Source organism: Oryctolagus cuniculus, chromosome 11 (assembly GCF_051225735.1).
Source record: "Oryctolagus cuniculus isolate XC-2025 breed Fujian yellow rabbit chromosome 11, ASM5122573v1, whole genome shotgun sequence".
Lineage (NCBI taxonomy): Eukaryota > Metazoa > Chordata > Mammalia > Lagomorpha > Leporidae > Oryctolagus > Oryctolagus cuniculus.
The window spans coordinates 30,451,188-30,468,055 of NC_142877.1; the positions used below are offsets into that span (position 1 = coordinate 30,451,188).

Below are 16,868 nucleotides of genomic sequence, written 5' to 3' on the forward strand. Positions count from 1 at the left end.
TCTATCTCTGCCTGGCCAAAAAAAAAAAAAAAAGAAAAGAAAAGAAGTAGAGCAGCCAGGACTAGAACCGGCGCCCATATGGGATGCTGGTGCTTCAGGCCAGGGCTTTAACCCACTGTGCCACAGCACCAGTCCCCGGCTGTTCCATTTCTGATCCAGCTGTGGCCAGGAAAGCAGCAGAAGATGGCCCAAGTGCTTAGGCCCCTGCATCTGCATGGGAGACCCAGAGGAGGCTCCTGGCTTCTGATTGGTGCAACTCTGGCAGTTGCAGCAGTTGGGGAGTGAGCCAGCGGATGGAAGGCATCTCTCTGTCTCTCTTCCTCTCTATAACTCTTTCAAGTAAATAAATAAGTCTTAAAAAAAAAAAAGCTAAAAAACAGATGAATCCTTTAAGAGTGGATAAAATAAACAATAAAAAGGCATTAAGAAATTTAACATGATCAAATGGTAAGTAAAGTAGGACCTGATTTTTTTAAAAAAGTGTTACATGAAATCACCATCAAACCCTACTAAAAGCATTATTTCCAATGTTATCTGAATAGGCACATTATTCAAGTAGGGAAAGCCAATGCTTAACAGGAACTTTTTTCTTGCTTCAATAACCAAAAATGTGTTACATCAAAAAGGTTGCTTATGATTCTGTTTTCATTTCAATCTTTACCATGGATCTAAATACAAACACCAACAGAGATTTTATCTTCTCTTAGAAACATGTTTAAAAGAAGCATTCATTTTGTAATTAATCCTTTTTAAGCTGTTAATGTAGATTGCAGGAGACCGCCCTGAGCTCATTTCCCTACCTCAACACTCCAAAGTTGTTTCAAGAAAGGTTACTTACGTGACTAGCAGCATTTCTTAAGGAAGCAATAGTATTTTCTTGAACTTTAGCCAGCCTGAAATAGAGAAATACAGCTAACTACAGAAAAGAAAAAATGACAAAATAAAGAAGCCAACTGTATTTTCAACAGTGGAAATAGTGCTTATTTTCTATACTGAGGTTGATTTTGTGAATCTTCAAAATGCGACTATAACCATCACTTGGCTGATAGGTGCATGTATTTCATAAATGCAATGTCGATTGTAGAATATTCAAGATGAATACAGACATATCTTGCACCATACACATACTTTCCCTGTACTATGGGATTCTTTTAAAGTCAAGGTGACTTAAGGTGATCAACTAAGGAAAACAATCCTTTTCAATGGCAGGAAGAAACATAGAAACTTGCTCCTTGCAAGGAAGCCTCCAGGGGACTTAAACCTGGCAGACTGTGGCGGAGAAGACAGACATACTAACAGGGCAGAGATATTAAAATAACATTAAGATAAGGACAGGGGGCAGGCGCTGTGGCCCAGCAGATGAAGCCACCGCCTGTAGTGCTGGCATTCCATATGGGCGGCGGCTCAAGTCCTGGCTGCTGTTCTAATCCAGCTCTCTGCTATGGCCCGGGGGAAGCAATGGAAGACAGCCCAAGTGGTTGGGCCCCTGCACCAGTGTGAGAGATTAGGGAGAAGCTCCCGGTTTTGGATAGGACCAACTCCGGCCTTTACAGCCATTTGGGGAGTGAACCAGCAGATGGGAGACCTCTCTTTCTCTTTCTGCTTCTGCCTCTCTAACTCTGCCTTTCAAATGAAAAAAAAAAAAAAAAAAAAAAAAAAAAAAAAAAAAAAAAAAAAAAAAAAAAGAACAAGGACAGAAAGGAATAAAGCTTAATGTTTGGTAACATGTGGCCTGAAGGTACTTTTTTCCTTAAAATGTAATTTAATTTACAATTTAATTTACAGACGTAAAAGATTATAATGATCACCATGGATCCCAAAACTATCACAGAATCACTTTAAAATAAAAGCATGTAGGAGTAAAAGTTACAGTAGAAAATCTGTGGCTATGAACTACATGAACACTGGTGATCACACCAATTTACAAAGTTGTAAGGAAAAGACAAGTGTACCAGGCTGTAATCTGTGTCTGCTAAGAAACAGCGCATCTTTCTGTTGAGGTCTAGGCTGAACATTTAATTTTACTTAAACTTTCTTAGAATCATGGATGCTTGGACCAGAAAGGAACACTAGGGATAATCTTGTTCAAACCCAACACTAACACACTGAAGTCACCAAAGCTTTCTGAATCAAGTTTCCCCTCCTGGCCTTCTACTTTTAATGTCTCCCTCGTCATCAACTCAGCACAACATTAACAAGACTGACCAGAAGGCTGGTGCTGTGGTGAAGGGGGTTAAAGCCACAGCTTGAGGTACCAACATCCCATATGAGCACCTGTTCAAGTCCCTGCTGCACCATTTCCAATCTGGCTCCCTACTAATGTGCCTGGGAAAGCACTGGAAGACGGCCCAAGTGCTGCACCCACATGGAAACCCAGAAGAAGCTCCTGGCTCCTGACTGGCCCAGCTAAGGTTGTTGCAAATAAATATACATATTAAAAAAAAAAAAAAAGACTGACCAGAATCTTTGGAGAGAGTTGGCCTCTATTTGAAATTATGTTTCATTCCCAGATTATTAATAACAGTCATCTGACCTTTAATGGTCAAACCCACAAAATCTTTACCGAACATGAACTACCAAATAAATGCTGATCCTCCTCAAACATTCAACGTACTGGGCGGTCGTTGTAGAGTTCCCTGCTCCTCGATGTCCAACATCCAATGGTATTCTTGGCTTCCAATACTTGGAAAATGATGATTTCATATCACAACTGTATCCTGGTATTGGCTTAATAATTATGAAGTCAACTTTCACAGAAGAAAAAAGAGAGAGGGACAAAGATTAAAAATGATTGTAAAGGACATTATGAGCTCAATTACTTTTAATTGTACTCAAGGGGCCGACACTGTAGTACACTGGGTAAAGGAACCGCTTCAGTGCCAGCATCCCATATGGGCGCCGGTTTGAGACCCGGCTGCTCCACTTCCCGATCCAGCTCTCTGCTACGGCCTGGGATAGCAGTAGAAGATGGCCCAAGTCCTTGGGTCCCTGCACCTGCATGGGAGATCCAGAAGTTCCTGGCTTCGGATAGGCGCAGCTCCGGCTGTGCGGCCAACAGGGGAGTGAACCAGGGGGTGGAAGACCTCTCTCCGTGTCTCTCTCTCCTTCTCTGTATGTAACTCTTTCAGAAAATAAGTAAATCTTTAAAAAAAATTGTACTTAAGCCAGCTTTATCAACCTCTATCAATTAGAAAAAAACATATCAAGGGCCGGCGCTGTGGCTCACTTAGCTAATCTCCGCCTGCGGCGCTGGCATCCCATATGGGTGCTGGTTCTAGTCCCGGTTGCTCCTCTTCCAGTCCAGCTCTCTGCTGTGGCCCGGGAGGGCAGTGGAGGATAAGCCCAAGTGCTTGGGCCCCTGCACCCGCCGGGGAGACCAGGAAGAAGCACCTGGCTCCTGGCTTCAGATCAGCGCAACACCGGCCATAGCAGCCATTTGGGGAGTGAACCAACAAAAGGAAGACCTTTCTCTCTGTCTATAAATCTACCTGCTAAATAAACAAATAAATGAAAAAGAAAAAAATATATCAAACCAAAGTTGATTCAGGGGCTGGCGCTGTGGTGTAACGGGTTAAGCTGCCACCTATAATGCCAGCATCCCATATGGGTGTTGGTTTGATTCCTGGTGGCTCCACTTCTGATACAGCTCTCTGCGAAGATGGCACAAGTGCTTGGGCTCCTGCCACCTCCATGGGATAAAATTCTAGGTTCTTAGCTTTGGCCTGGCCCAGCCCTGGCTGTTGAGGCCATTTGGAGAGTGAACCAGCTGATGGAAGATCTGTCTCTCCATCTCTAACTCTGCCTTTCAAATAAAATAAACCTTTTTTAAAAAATTAATTCAAAGTAAAGCTTCTAGACAATTTAACAATGTTTTTTAAGTTGTTTTAACCAATACCCTAAAATTTTACTTTAATCTTTACACCATTCTGCAATACTCAATTTAAAAATTAAAATTCCAGCTGATGTGGTTTAGACAGCTCCTTTCTTGGGTCCTCTAATAATGACTTTGTCTTTTGTTTTAGATCCCGTGAATTTAAACTGCTTTTTAGATTAATTTTCTCCAGACTTAAAACAGTGAAATTCTAGGTGGCCAGGCACCTCAGATGGAAACAGTCTCTGTAAGCTGGCGCTGGCACTGGCACTGGCTCCCTCAAGAACCCACCTCCAGCTGAGAAGCCACCTCTTGTTGGAACCCTGTCTTGACTCCTATTCCCAACAACGCCCCTTTTTAGCATGAAGCAGCCAGAGCCATCATTGCCTAGTTCTCCTAACAGAAGGTAGAGTCCATTCATCTTGTGGAGTGGGGGGGAATGTGAGGATGGGTTAAGATTTTTTTTCTTTCAAAATCGTGCTTAAAAACCCCACTACCACCAGACATTTTGGGTTTTCTCTTGGAGCCCTGCTCCATGCCACTCTGGCTGGAGGTCTCTGACTCTAATAAATCTAAAAAAAAAAAAAAAAAAGTCAGCTGAACAACAGTTTATTTGAATGGGTCCTCCAACCTCTCCAAACTTACCTCTTACTTTGCCAATTGTTTTCCTGGAATTTCTGCTCATGATGGGAAGGGTGAGGATTCCAGCACTCTTCCCACTCTCAGCAATGGTGGATGATAAGAGGCACGCTGTTCCCACATGTCCAGGAAGAGCATCACCCTGAACTATATGTTCACTGAGATCTTCCTGAAAAAGGAAGGACCCAAAAAATGTGAATTTTTCAACTTTGTCAATTCCAAGATCAAAGAACTCTCTTAAAGTCAACTCACAATTTATGAGGGAGGACCGATGAGAAAGAAATACAATCAAATTTATAATCAGGTAATTCTGATGGCTTTATAATAAATGATACATTTATTTTAAAATATAAGATTTAACATACTGATTAGTCATAATCCTGCTGGTCTTCTAATAATGCTTCTAATATTCTAACCTGTATTAGGAGAATCTAAATCCCTGCCTGAAATTTCTAAGCACTTTTACATTAAAAATCTAAGATGTAGGGCCGGCGCCGTGGCTCAATAGGCTAATCCTCCACCTAGCGGCACTGGCACACCGGGTTCTAGTCCCGGTCAGGGCACTGGATTCTGTCCCAGTTGCCCCTCTTCCAGGCCAGCTATCTGCTGTGGGCCAGGAGTGCAGTGGAGGATGGCCCAAGTGCTTGGGCCCTGCACCCGCATGGGAGACCAGGGGAAGCGCCTGGCTCCTGCCATTGGATCAGCGCAGTACGCTGGCCGCAGCGGCCATTGGAGGGTGAACCAATGGAAAAGGAAGACCTTTCTCTCTGTCTCACTGTCCACTCTGCCTATCAAAAAAAAAAAAAAAAAAAAAAAGAAATCTAAGATGTATTTTTAAGGAATTTTAAGCATATATTGTAATTTTCCAATAACGTGTTTATATGGGTGGCACAAAGGGATAGTTACTGTCTAGGAAACCAAATACTCACTTTAAGATTATACTGAGTATTATGTCAGCCTAGTATATGAATAAAAACGTATTTCTGGGGCTGGTGATGTGGCATAGCGGGTAAAGCCACTGCCCGAAGTTCCAGCATCCCATATAGGTGCCGGTTCAAGTACTAGCTGCACTTCCAACCCAGCTCCTTACTAATGTGCCTGAGAAAGCAGCAAAAGACAGCCCAAGTGCTATGTGGTTGGCTGCAACCACATAGGAGACCTGGAAGAAGCTATTGGCTGCCGGCTTTAGATCTGCCCAGCTCTGGCCACTGTGGCCATTTAGGGAGCGAACCAGCAGATAGAAGATCTCTCTCAATCTCTTTTAACTCTGCCTTTTAAATCTTTAAAAAGAAAAAGAAAAAAAAAAAAAAAGTACTTCCAAGGCCAACTCTGTGGTGCAGCAGGTTAAAGCCCTGGCCTGAAGCGCCAGCATCCCATATGGGTGCTGGTTCTAGTCCCGGCTACTCCTCTTCCGATCCAGCTCTCTGCTATGACCTGGGAAAGCAGTAGAAGATGGCCCAAGTCCTCGGGTCTCTGCGCCAGCATAGGAGACCCGGAGGAAGCTCCTGGCTTCGGATCGGTGCAACTCCACCCATTGCAGCCATCTGGGGAGTGAACGAGCAGATGGAAGACCTCTCTGTCTCAACCTCTTTCTATAACTCCTTCAAATAAATACAATAAATCTTTTAAAAAAAAAAAAAAGTTTTTCCAGAAATGCTAAGCCAGTCAAAGTGAAGCTAGGATGTTCAGGAGATTATTAAAAGGTAGGCAGGTTCACTTAAAACATCTTAGAGGGGGCCAACGCTGTGATGTAGTAGGCAAAGCCACCACCTGCAATGACTGCATCCCATATGGGTGCCAGTTCGAGTCCTGGCTGCTCCACTTCCAATCCAGGTTTCTGCTATGGTTTGGGAAAGCAGAAGATGGCTCAAGTGCTTAGGCACCTGGACCTGTGTGGGCAATCTGGAAGAAGCTTCTGGCTCCTGGCTTTAGATTGGCCCAGCTCTGGCCATTGCAGCCATTTCTCTCTCTCTCTCTCTCTCTCTCATTCTCTGCTTCTCTGTAACTCCGCCTTTCGAATAAATAAATAAATATTAAGGGGGAAAAAAAATGTGCTCCCTGGGGGCCAGTGTTGTGGAGTAGTGGGGAAAGCTGTTGCCTGCAATATCGTTATCCCATATGGGCACCAGTTTGAGATCCGGTTGCTCCACTTCTGATCCAGCTCCTTGTTGGGAAAGCACCAGAAGATGGAACAAGTTCTTGGGTCCATGCACCCACGTGGGAGACTTGGAAGAAGCTTCGGGCTCCTGGCTTCAAATCAGCCCAGCCCTAGCCGTTGTGGCCATTTGGGAAGTGAACTAGCAGATGAAGATCTCTTTGTCTGCATAACTCTGCCTTTCAAAAGAAAAGGCATATTCTCCTAGCCTCAAAGATTTAAACTTTATTATAGAGGAAACAGGAATGGAGACAGTAAATGAGGCAGTGGCCAAGGAAATCAGTACTTGTTTAACTACTGCACTGGGCACATGTAGAAAGGATCTGAGAAGGGTAGAAAGTATTATTTGCAGGAAGTCTGAACAGCCCGTAAGCTACCAAGTTCTAGCATAAACAGCTCTGCGAAGTTGGCAGTACAGGTTCTGTACAGCCAAGTATAAATTTTACAACTCTTTTTATTACATACATATAATACCAAGTAAAGCTGCAAAGCAAGCCCACTGTCACAATGAATCTTCACAATCAAACGCCTTATAACAAAACACCCCCAATAAATGACAGACTTGTGTCACGAAGAGGACATAACCATGCTGCTTACATCACACTGCCTGGTATTCTATTTATCCTGGGAGACTCCCCTGCATACAGCTCATTTATATTTAGATTTTTAATAAGCACAGACATCAAGACATCTAGTCTTGAATTAAAGCATCAATTCTACTGAAGTTCTCTTAATTATATTCTTAATAGTACTCCAGACCATCAACTGCAGGCTGTTTAAGTCAGCTAAAATGTGTACAGGAGCAAACATCTGAAGAGTTGTATGAATCTCAGATTTATTCATATACATATTAGATTAAAATCAAACCACATGTAAAATTAAACTCCTGCTTGCATTCACTCTTGATACTCGCACTGAAATAACTCACCTCAAAAAAATCAAAGATTAGTTCTAGGTTATCTGGTTCCATTGTCTGGATGCTGTACTCTGTCCAACGGTCAGGCTGCAAGCCATATCCACACTCTGGCTGTGAATGCCTGCACTTGAACTCATTATCACTTATTAAAGATATCTCCAGAGTATTGGACATTTTATGAAGAACAGTGGGAGAAATCCTATCATCATCATCTTCCTCTGGGCCCTCCAGTGTCAGCTTTACCCTGTATGACAGGAAAAAATAATGAAATGCAAAAAGTGGCACAGGAGGGAAACTCATAAAAATGCAACATAAGTGTTAAATTAAAAGGGAAGGGAAAGGCGGCGCTGTGGCATAGTGGCTAAAGCCACTGCCTGTAGCGCTGGTCATCCCATATGGGAGCCAGTTCGAGTCCTCGTTGCTCCACTTCCAATCCAGCTCTCTAATATGGCCTAGGAAAGCAGAAGATGGCCCAAGTCACTTGGCCCCTGCACTCGTGTGGGAAACCCAGAAGAACCTCCTGACGGCTAGCTTTGGATGGGCTCAGCTCCAGCCATTGCGACCAACTGGGAAGTGAACCAGCAGATGGAAGACCTCTCTCTCTCTGCCTCTCCTCTCTCTGTGTAACTCTGCCTTTCAGATTAATAAATAAATCTTTATATATATAGAAAAAAGACTATTAGAGGGGCCAATGCTGTGGCGTAGCGGGTAAGGCCGCTGCCTGCAGTGCCAGCATCCCATATGGGTGCCAGTTCCTTTACCAGCTACTCCGCTTCTGATCCAGCTCTCTGATATGGCCTGGGAAAGCAGTCGAAGATGGTTGAAGTGCTTGGGCCCCTGCACTCGTGTGGGAGACCTGGAAGAAGTTCCTGGCTCCTGGCTTTGGATCAGCTCAGCTCCGGCCACTGTGCCCATTTGGGGAGTGAACCAGCAAATGGAAGATCTCTCTCTGTCTCTACCTTTCCCTGTAACTGTTTCAAATGAATAAATCTTAAAGTTTTCTTCAAATAGTTATATAAATGCTTATAGTCTACCACAAAGAGACACTGACAGGTGAGCATCTGGCACAAAGGTTAAGATACTACTTGGCATATCCACATCCTGCAGTTGCTAATGTGCAACTTGGGAGAGAACAAGTGATGGCTCCAGAAGGTGGGTCCTTGCCATCCATGTGGAAGACCCAGATTGAGTTCTGGGCTCCTGGCATTGGCTTGGTCCACTGCTGGCCATTGTGGGCTTTTGGGAAGTGAACCTTTGGATGGAAAATTCTCTCTCTCTCTCTGACTTTCAAGTAAAGAAGTGCATAGTTGCTTTTTTTTTTTTTTTTAATTAAAAAAGATTTATGTATTTATTTGGAAGTCAGAGTTATACAGAGAAAAGAAATGGCAGAGAGAGGTCATCCATCTGCTGGTTCACTCCCCAACTGGCCTCAATGGCCAGAACTGTGTTGATCCAAAGCCAGGAGCCAGGAGCTTCTTCCAGGTCTCCCACATGGGTGCAGGGGCCCAAGGACTTGGGCCATCTTATACTGCTATCCTAGGCCACAGCAGAGAGCTGGATTGAAAGTGGAGCAGCCGGGTCTCAAACTGGCACCCATATGGGATGCTGGCATGGCAGAAGGTGGCTTTATCTACTATGCCATAGCGCTGGCCCTTTTTTTTTTTTTTTTAAGCAAGACATTTATATTGTTTTCCACCTACTGGTGGAGTCAATCAAAGAGAGAACAGTGTTGTTTAATACTTGGTGATGAGGCTGGCACCGTGATGTAGCAGGTAAAGCTGCCACCTGCAGTGCCGGCATCCCATATGGGTGCCGGTTTGAGTCCCAGCTGCTCCACTTCCAATCCAGCTCTCTGCTATGACCTGGGTTAGCAGTAGAAGACGGCCCAGGCTCATGGGCCCCTGCACCCCCGTGGGAGACCCGGAAGAAGCTCCTGACTCCTGGCTTTGGATTGGTGCAGCTCCATCGGTTGCAGCCATTTAGGGAGTGAACCAGTGGGTGGAAGATCTTTCTCACTGTCTCTCCCTCTCTGCCAATCTGCCTTTCAAATAAATAAATCTTAAAAAAAAAAAGCTTGGTGATAATGAGATGCAGGAATACTGTTTTATTTTAAATGCCTAAGTTAAATTTTTAAAGTGCTGACTGCTTGCAGATAAATTTATTTTTTATCTTAAGAAAGCTTAGTCTAGGAAGGAAGACCTTTCTCTCTGTCTCTCTCACTGTCTATAATTCTACCTGTCAAATAATAATAATAAAAAAAGCTTAGTCTATCATTAATATGAATTAGGAAGGAAAATGATAGTCAGAACAAACATCAATTTCTAGCTGTGCATAATTATTTCAAAAGAAATCAAGTAATTTATAAAACGAAACTAAGTAGTTACAAGAAAAAAATATCACAATTTAAGTCTATGCACTCAATAGTATATACAAACCCTCAAAGTGATTTTCACATAAACAAGAATGATGCAGAACTCAGTTTTCACATGCATTCTAATCAGATGCCCCAACCATTGATTACCTATTTACTTTTTAACAGCAGCCAAGGGGGAAAAATCCTGCAGGTCAACCCACCAACTAGGTTTTATCTTCTATTGATGCCTTTATTTCAAGGTCTTTTTTTAAGTTACTACAGTGTTGCAGAATCAAAGTAGAAGGCAAGAAAAGCCATGGCAAGATACCTACACCCTAAATCCTCTACTCATAGCTGAAGGGGCCACCACAAAGGATTAAAGTGCCACTTAACCTTTTCCTTATCTATCATTGAGATCTGTGAGTACTATAATATTTAACCACTCATGGCAAAATATTTATGCATTTACAAACTGTAATATCATTATGAATTTTACTATGAAGATAATAAATGTTATATTATCAATCAATGTTAACAAAAATGGCCCTTTCAATCCAGGCCTGACATTTTGCCATAAAAGGCTGCATTACATATGAAAACACAGAACCCGCAGTCTCAAAATCACAAAAATTCTCAAGTGAAAGGGATGTCTGGGTCTTCAAGAAACTAGCTCAGTCCAAGTTATAATATTTCGCAGCAGGGGAGGAAGTCACTAATTAACCACTTACACAAAGCTTGACATCTCTAGCTCTTAAATTGGTATAGACTTTTAAAAAATAATCTGGACCAGTTCTGTGGCATAGTGGTTAAAGCCGCCGCCTGCAGTGCCGACATCACATATGGGTGCCAGTTTGAGTCCTGGCTCCACCACTGCCAATCCAGCTCTCTGCTAGGGCCTGGGAAAGCAGTCGAAGATGGCCCAAGTCCTTGGGCCCCTGCACCTGCGTGGGAGACCTGGAAGAAGCTCCTGGCTCCTGGTTTTGGATTGGCACAGCTCCTGCTGTTGTGGCCAATTGGGAAGTGAACCAGCAGATGGAAGACCTCTCTCTCTGCCTCTCCTTCTCTGTCTGTGTAACTCTGGCTTTCAAATAAATACATAAATCTTTTTAAAAAATAATGATATGGAACAGCTATGATAACTGCTGCCTTCCATCATACAAAATTTTTCATTTTTGAGTCACAGCAAAGTTTAGAACTCTGAAGGATATTTCCAATCATTTTTTTTCTGTATATGCCATTCTCCTCTCCCTTAGCACAAAACTTTGGCTATATCAATTTTAAGACAAACTTTTACTGCTATAGAAAATGTTAAATGATAGAAAGTACAAAGATACATAAACTTAAAAATTATCTACATAAAAACATTTTTCTGGTTCTGAGTTTCAAGGTAACACTAACCTAGGTACATGCTGCAACAGCAATCTGAGCAGTTCACTAACACAAAACCCTGTGGTTACCAGAAGATATGACATAATCTGTTAGGTGTCTACATTTAATGGCTAAAACCAAATGGGTGAGAAATCTACAGCAATAAGAAAAATAAATGGCAGAAGTAAAAAAAATACATGTGCATACCTAAATCTAGATTTCTTCAACTTTTTCTTGGTAATTGAGACAGGAGGTTTTTCAGAATAATGCAAGCGTAATCTTATTTCAGTCTGACATGTCAGCCATCCAGAATCCAGAGTTTCAACACCATCTGGCAGAGTAAATATATGAAGAACAGTGATTATTAAACACTTTTTAAAAAATAGCCCAGTAATTACAATACACACTAATGATTCCAGTTCTCTTTCAAATTTTAATACACTGAAGTTATAACATTGGTCCTTCCCCCATAGCAAATACACAGTCTTAAAATTTGTCACTAAAAAAGTTTCATTTGAAAGGAAAAAAATGTTAAGCTATTCACAATTAGCTATGCTTTAAAAAGTAAATTAAAATATTCTTATCAGACTCATTGTTTAAGTAACACGGATCTATTTCAGAATGAGTCCATGTTCCAAGATAGCTTCTAATCTAGTTAAGCGTTTCATTGGGGATTACTATTAAACTTCAGTGCTTCAGAGGAGATGCTCAGCTGAATTATTATGCCACACTAGTGGTGAGGCGTGAGATGTAGGAAGGTAGGAACAAAACTGCAAGTCAACTCTCCATTCTCATATCTATATATCCTGTGATAAAATATACTTATTTTGTGTTAGCACTCTTTAACTTGAAATTATCTAACATAGATAATAAGTTTCATCTATAGGGATTAAAGAAATTAAACATCTCTCCATAGGTATAATTTAATGTTTAATAATTGTCAAATTTTAAACACTGCTTGTAGAAATGGATGTAATGGCTTTTCATCCTGAAAGCTAACTCAAGCTGAATTCAGCAGAATAACAGCCACAACAAAGGAGAGAAGTGCTGTGTATTTAACCCTAGCCCTGAAACAATAAACACTGATGCTGTTCAAGTAGTAGACTAATGTAATATAAACAATCCCAGACCACATTAAAGAAGTTAAATTCGTACCCAAATACTCCGAGAGCACATACTCGTCTAATGTGTCCCAGCATATGAGGATGCATAAAGGAAAACTACAATCAAAAACATTCAAGCCCTTTTCCTCCCTGTGCTTGACAGGAAACTGGTTATTGGCAATTTATCTCTAGGTCACACGTTCTTCCGACCCTTTTCTACCTTTTAACTCCCTAGGTACAGTAAATTAGAATGCAATTTAGCAAGATAATCTTGATAACAATATGACAATTCCAGTCATTAAAGAAAATCTGAATTATTAGGATATAGTATTTACTAAAGCAAAGAAGTATACAAATACATTTTCAGTTAAAAATTTTTACTCGATTGCAAATTAGTTTTTACAGGTTCAGCCATGGCAGGTTATTATGGCACAGTGGGGTAAGCCAGTGCTTGGGATAACCACATCCACATCACAGTGCTGGTTCAAGTCCTGACTGCTCTGCTTCCAATCCAGTTTTCTGCTTATGTGCCTGGAAAGGCAGCAGATGATAGCCCAAGTACTTGGGTCCATCACCCACATGGGAGACCCAGATAGAGTTCTAGGCTCTTGGCTTTTGCCTGACCCAGCCCCAGCAGCCGTTGTAGGTATCTGGAAAGTGAACCAGCAGACGAAAGGTCTCTCTTTCTCTCTCTCCCTTTCTGTCATTCTGTCCTTCCAAATAAACAATCAAATGTTATTTAAAAAAAAAAAAAAAAAAGTCAGCCAGAATTACTAGAACATTCTGGCCAGTCTCAGTTTTACTGTAAGTGCACATACAGGGGCTAGAGTTGCGGCAAAGCAAGTAAAGCTGCCACCTGTGATGCCAGCATCCCATATGGGTGCTGGTTTATGTCCCGGCTGCTCAACTTCAGATCCAGCTTCCAGCTAATGGCCTGGGAAAGGCAGTGGAAGATGGTCCAAGTGTTTAGGCCCCTGCCACCATATAGGAATCCCAGATGAATTCCTGACTTTGGCCTGGCCCAACCTTGACCATTGTGGCCATTTGGGGAGTAAACCAGTGAATGGGAGCTCTCTCTCTCTCTCTCTCTTTGAAAATAATCTTTAAAAAAATGCATACACAATCACATAATGTACTTACTTAGCCAAAGAGTTACAATTCATACTTTATACCTTTAGAACTACTTATCATTTTCAAACATAATAGTGTTAAAGTATATTAAAAGTTAAGAATACCACTTTTTTTTTTTTTTTTGGACAGGCAGAGTTAGACAGTGAGAGAGAGAGACAGAGAGAAAAGTCTTCCTTTTTTCCGTTGCTTCACCCCCCCAAATGGCCGCCACGGCTGGCGCACTGCGCCGATCAAGCCAGGAGCCTGGTCTCCCATGCGGGTGCAAGGCCCAATTGGGCCATCCTCCACTGCCTTCCCAGGCCACAGCAGAGAGCTGGACTGAAGAGACAGGACAGAATCCGGCGCCCCAACTGGGACTAGAACCCAGGGTGCCAGTGTCGCAGGCGGAGGATTAGCCAAGTGAGCCACGGTGCCGGCCTAAGTATACTACTTTTAAGTTAACTGTATGAACTCATACCTGAAGTCATTAGTTAAAAATCAAAAAGGTAAAATTTTAAAACATAGCAATTATGTTTCTGGAATCTAGTCTCTACTTTCAAGATCATTCTATGCCCTATTTCTCTGTGCTATTTATTTCCAATGAAATGTGAAGTAGCATCTTAATCATATCAGTAAACATTTTCACAACTCAGTCTCACTTACTGTGGATTCCAAACTGTCCGTCATCAATAGTAATTTCATTTTCTAGAATTCAAGGAAAATAGAAAACCTAGTTAAAATTCATGAGGTACATAAAATGAACAATTCAGAAACTGCCCACCTTAGGACTGTTTAAAATATTTTATCTACAACTTAACAAGCATCCTAAAGTGAATAAGCATATTTATTGTAGCCCTCAATAAAGAATGCCCTTTTAAGGAGGCTTTGCCAACAAGATTGTTCTTACAGACTTTGTTGATTGTTCACGAAATTAAAAGGACGAGAAAGGAAATTCCTCAGCAAGGTGCTCTAGAGGCACTGGGACAGACTCCCACACCCACCCACGCAGGAGCCTTAAGTTGCTGGACAATGATAACTCCTTTTTGATGTTTCAAACCCAACATCTTGGCACAATTAAAATGCTTATTCTTATGTAGTGCATATTCTGAACTCATCTAAAATATAGTTCTCAAATTCCAACTATTCGCTATAGCCAGCTAAAAGCTTCTCAAATAGCAAACTTACCTGTAAGTACAAAGCTGTGAGGAACTACCAAAAAAATAAGCACTAGTAGGCTTCTTTCTAACAAGATTGCAACTAAACCACAGCTGTAAAGCCCCACCCTCTGAGGATATACTAATTATCTTCCTTGCTTACATCCCTTCCCAGTTTACTTTAAATGTAAGTCTGAAATGTTAAAATAAATGATGGTTCCTAATAAAGACTCTCACACAGAACACTTTTTTAACTTTAACAGCTATATTTCCCAAGCGTAAAAATAAATTTTTCTGTAAGAACAAAATCATTCTACATTTCACAATAATATATTTAATTGCAAGATACCTCAAAATGCAAAATTTTTTAAATGCTGAATCTCTAGTAAGTTCCAACCTCAGTATGGGACTAATGTACAATTCAAAATATTCTATCATAAAATTGTTAAATATACTATCAAAAATGTACTAAAACATACCAAAAAAATTCCAGAGAGGACAGAATGAGATGTTTGTTTAAAGATGTGTCCTCACTACAGTGTAAGTGGAACCTCCCACTGCTTTACCAGCCAGCTACCTTTCCATTTACCTCTAGACACTAGAAGATACGGTCCTCAGCAATGAATCAATTTACAGATGAGTACAAGCAGGTAATTTAATGCATGTGAAATGAATTTCAAATTCTATTTTCAATATGGAAAAGGAAATTCGAAAATATTGTATGAAGAGAAATGCCATTTTATAGGCATAAGAAAACTGAACAGTGTTTTACAAAACAAAAAACTCTCTGGATTTTAATTCTAACACAGCCAGCAGGGAATTTAAATCAATTAGGAGTAACATGTCTACTATAACAAAGAAATCTGGATTCATGCAAGTTTATTCAAGTACATACTAGCTTTAAAAAAAAAAAAAAGAAATGGAATAATTTATTCCATTACTCTCACTATACGAAGGTAAAAAATTAAGAGTCATTGCTCTGGATTAATTCTTTCCTCAAATGTCCTTTACGCCTGAGCATGTAATCAAATAAAGCCATGATGCTCAGTCAAGATGAATGTTATTTTTCAAGCCTCTAACTACTCCAAATAAAAATGATTAAAAATAAATTAACCAAACAAAATGAAATAAAAACTAGGCAAGCATGTCTAATAAATTTTATAAAGAAAGGCAATTAGGAACTATTTAGTTTTGAAAGTAAAATCCACGAAATGCTAAGTGAACTTTGTAGTACTGACAATTCATTGACTTTAAACTTTAGAATACAACCTTATGAAATCCCACTAAGCCATTGTCCAGCATATTAGTAACTTTATGCATATGCCTCAAACAGATGCAGTTAATGCCCATACCTAAAGGGGTTATTGATCGTGGTTGTAGATGAGTCTCCCACTTGTGAACTATGACTTGACATGGACCACCGATAGTCTGCAATTTAAAAGTTAAACGTCTGCAATAATTTCTTATACCTTATTTTCTACCCATGACTCCATTAGATGTTTGTGGCCTAAGTCTTATACTAAATATGAGACCAAGAGATTCATCTTGTTAGTTATCAATATTATATGCCAAAAATCAGGAATGTACCAGGTCACAAAACATGATGAAAATGCTGGAAGAAAAGGAGAGTGAGGCAGTAAGCAAAGAAAAATGAGATGAACTGGCATACAAGACTGTCTTAAACCCATTCTTGTATCTACCTCCAATACTTAATTTTTCTGCAAAGAAATTTTAATTTTTAACTTCTATTGTGTCATTAAAGCCAACACTAAATAAATTTTGTTTAGTATGTCAGCAATCAATGAAGTCTTACTAAAGTATTCTCTATTTTAAGTAACTCTCCAAGTGTTTAAAAAAAGCCTAACCAGTCTACAATATGAATAGTAGAAACAAGTATATCAGGTTCAATTATCACAAATTACAAAGAAGTAAAGTTCTTTATTTAAGAATATAAGCAGAAAATAAGAATATCAAAGTTCTTAACATCACAGCACTTCTTTTTTTTTTTTTTTTTTTTTTTGACAGGCAGAGTGGACAGTGAGAGAGAGAGACAGAGAGAAAGGTCTTCCTTTTGCCGTTGGTTCACCCTCCAATGGCCGCCGCGGCCGGCGCGCTGCAGCCGGCGCACCGCGCTGATCCGATGGCAGGAGCCAGGAGCCAGGTGCTTTTCCTGGTCTCCCATGGGGTGCAGGGCCCAAG

General features: G+C 40.8%; 1 protein-coding gene across 6 annotated transcripts in view; it reads right to left on the reverse strand.

The window, feature by feature from the left end:
- Window positions 1-16,868, reverse strand: part of GPCPD1 (glycerophosphocholine phosphodiesterase 1) — a 60,891-nt gene that overhangs the window by 26,526 nt on the left and 17,497 nt on the right. For 4 of the 6 annotated variants that reach the window (XR_016215897.1, XM_002710841.6, XM_089307252.1 and 1 more), the window contains exons 5-11: window positions 16,022-16,097; window positions 14,179-14,220; window positions 11,510-11,633; window positions 7,594-7,825; window positions 4,517-4,679; window positions 2,615-2,747; window positions 839-893 (exon numbers count right to left, since the gene is read on the reverse strand). Coding sequence is in view for 4 of the 6 variants with exons in the window: in XM_002710841.6 (XP_002710887.1) it covers window positions 839-893; window positions 2,615-2,747; window positions 4,517-4,679; window positions 7,594-7,825; window positions 11,510-11,633; window positions 14,179-14,220; window positions 16,022-16,097 (825 nt within the window). In the remaining 2 variants the exon portion in view is untranslated. The remainder of the gene's footprint in view (window positions 1-838; window positions 894-2,614; window positions 2,748-4,516; window positions 4,680-7,593; window positions 7,826-11,509; window positions 11,634-14,178; window positions 14,221-16,021; window positions 16,098-16,868) is intronic. The other 2 variants (XR_016215898.1, XM_089307253.1) reach the window with 1 other exon arrangement.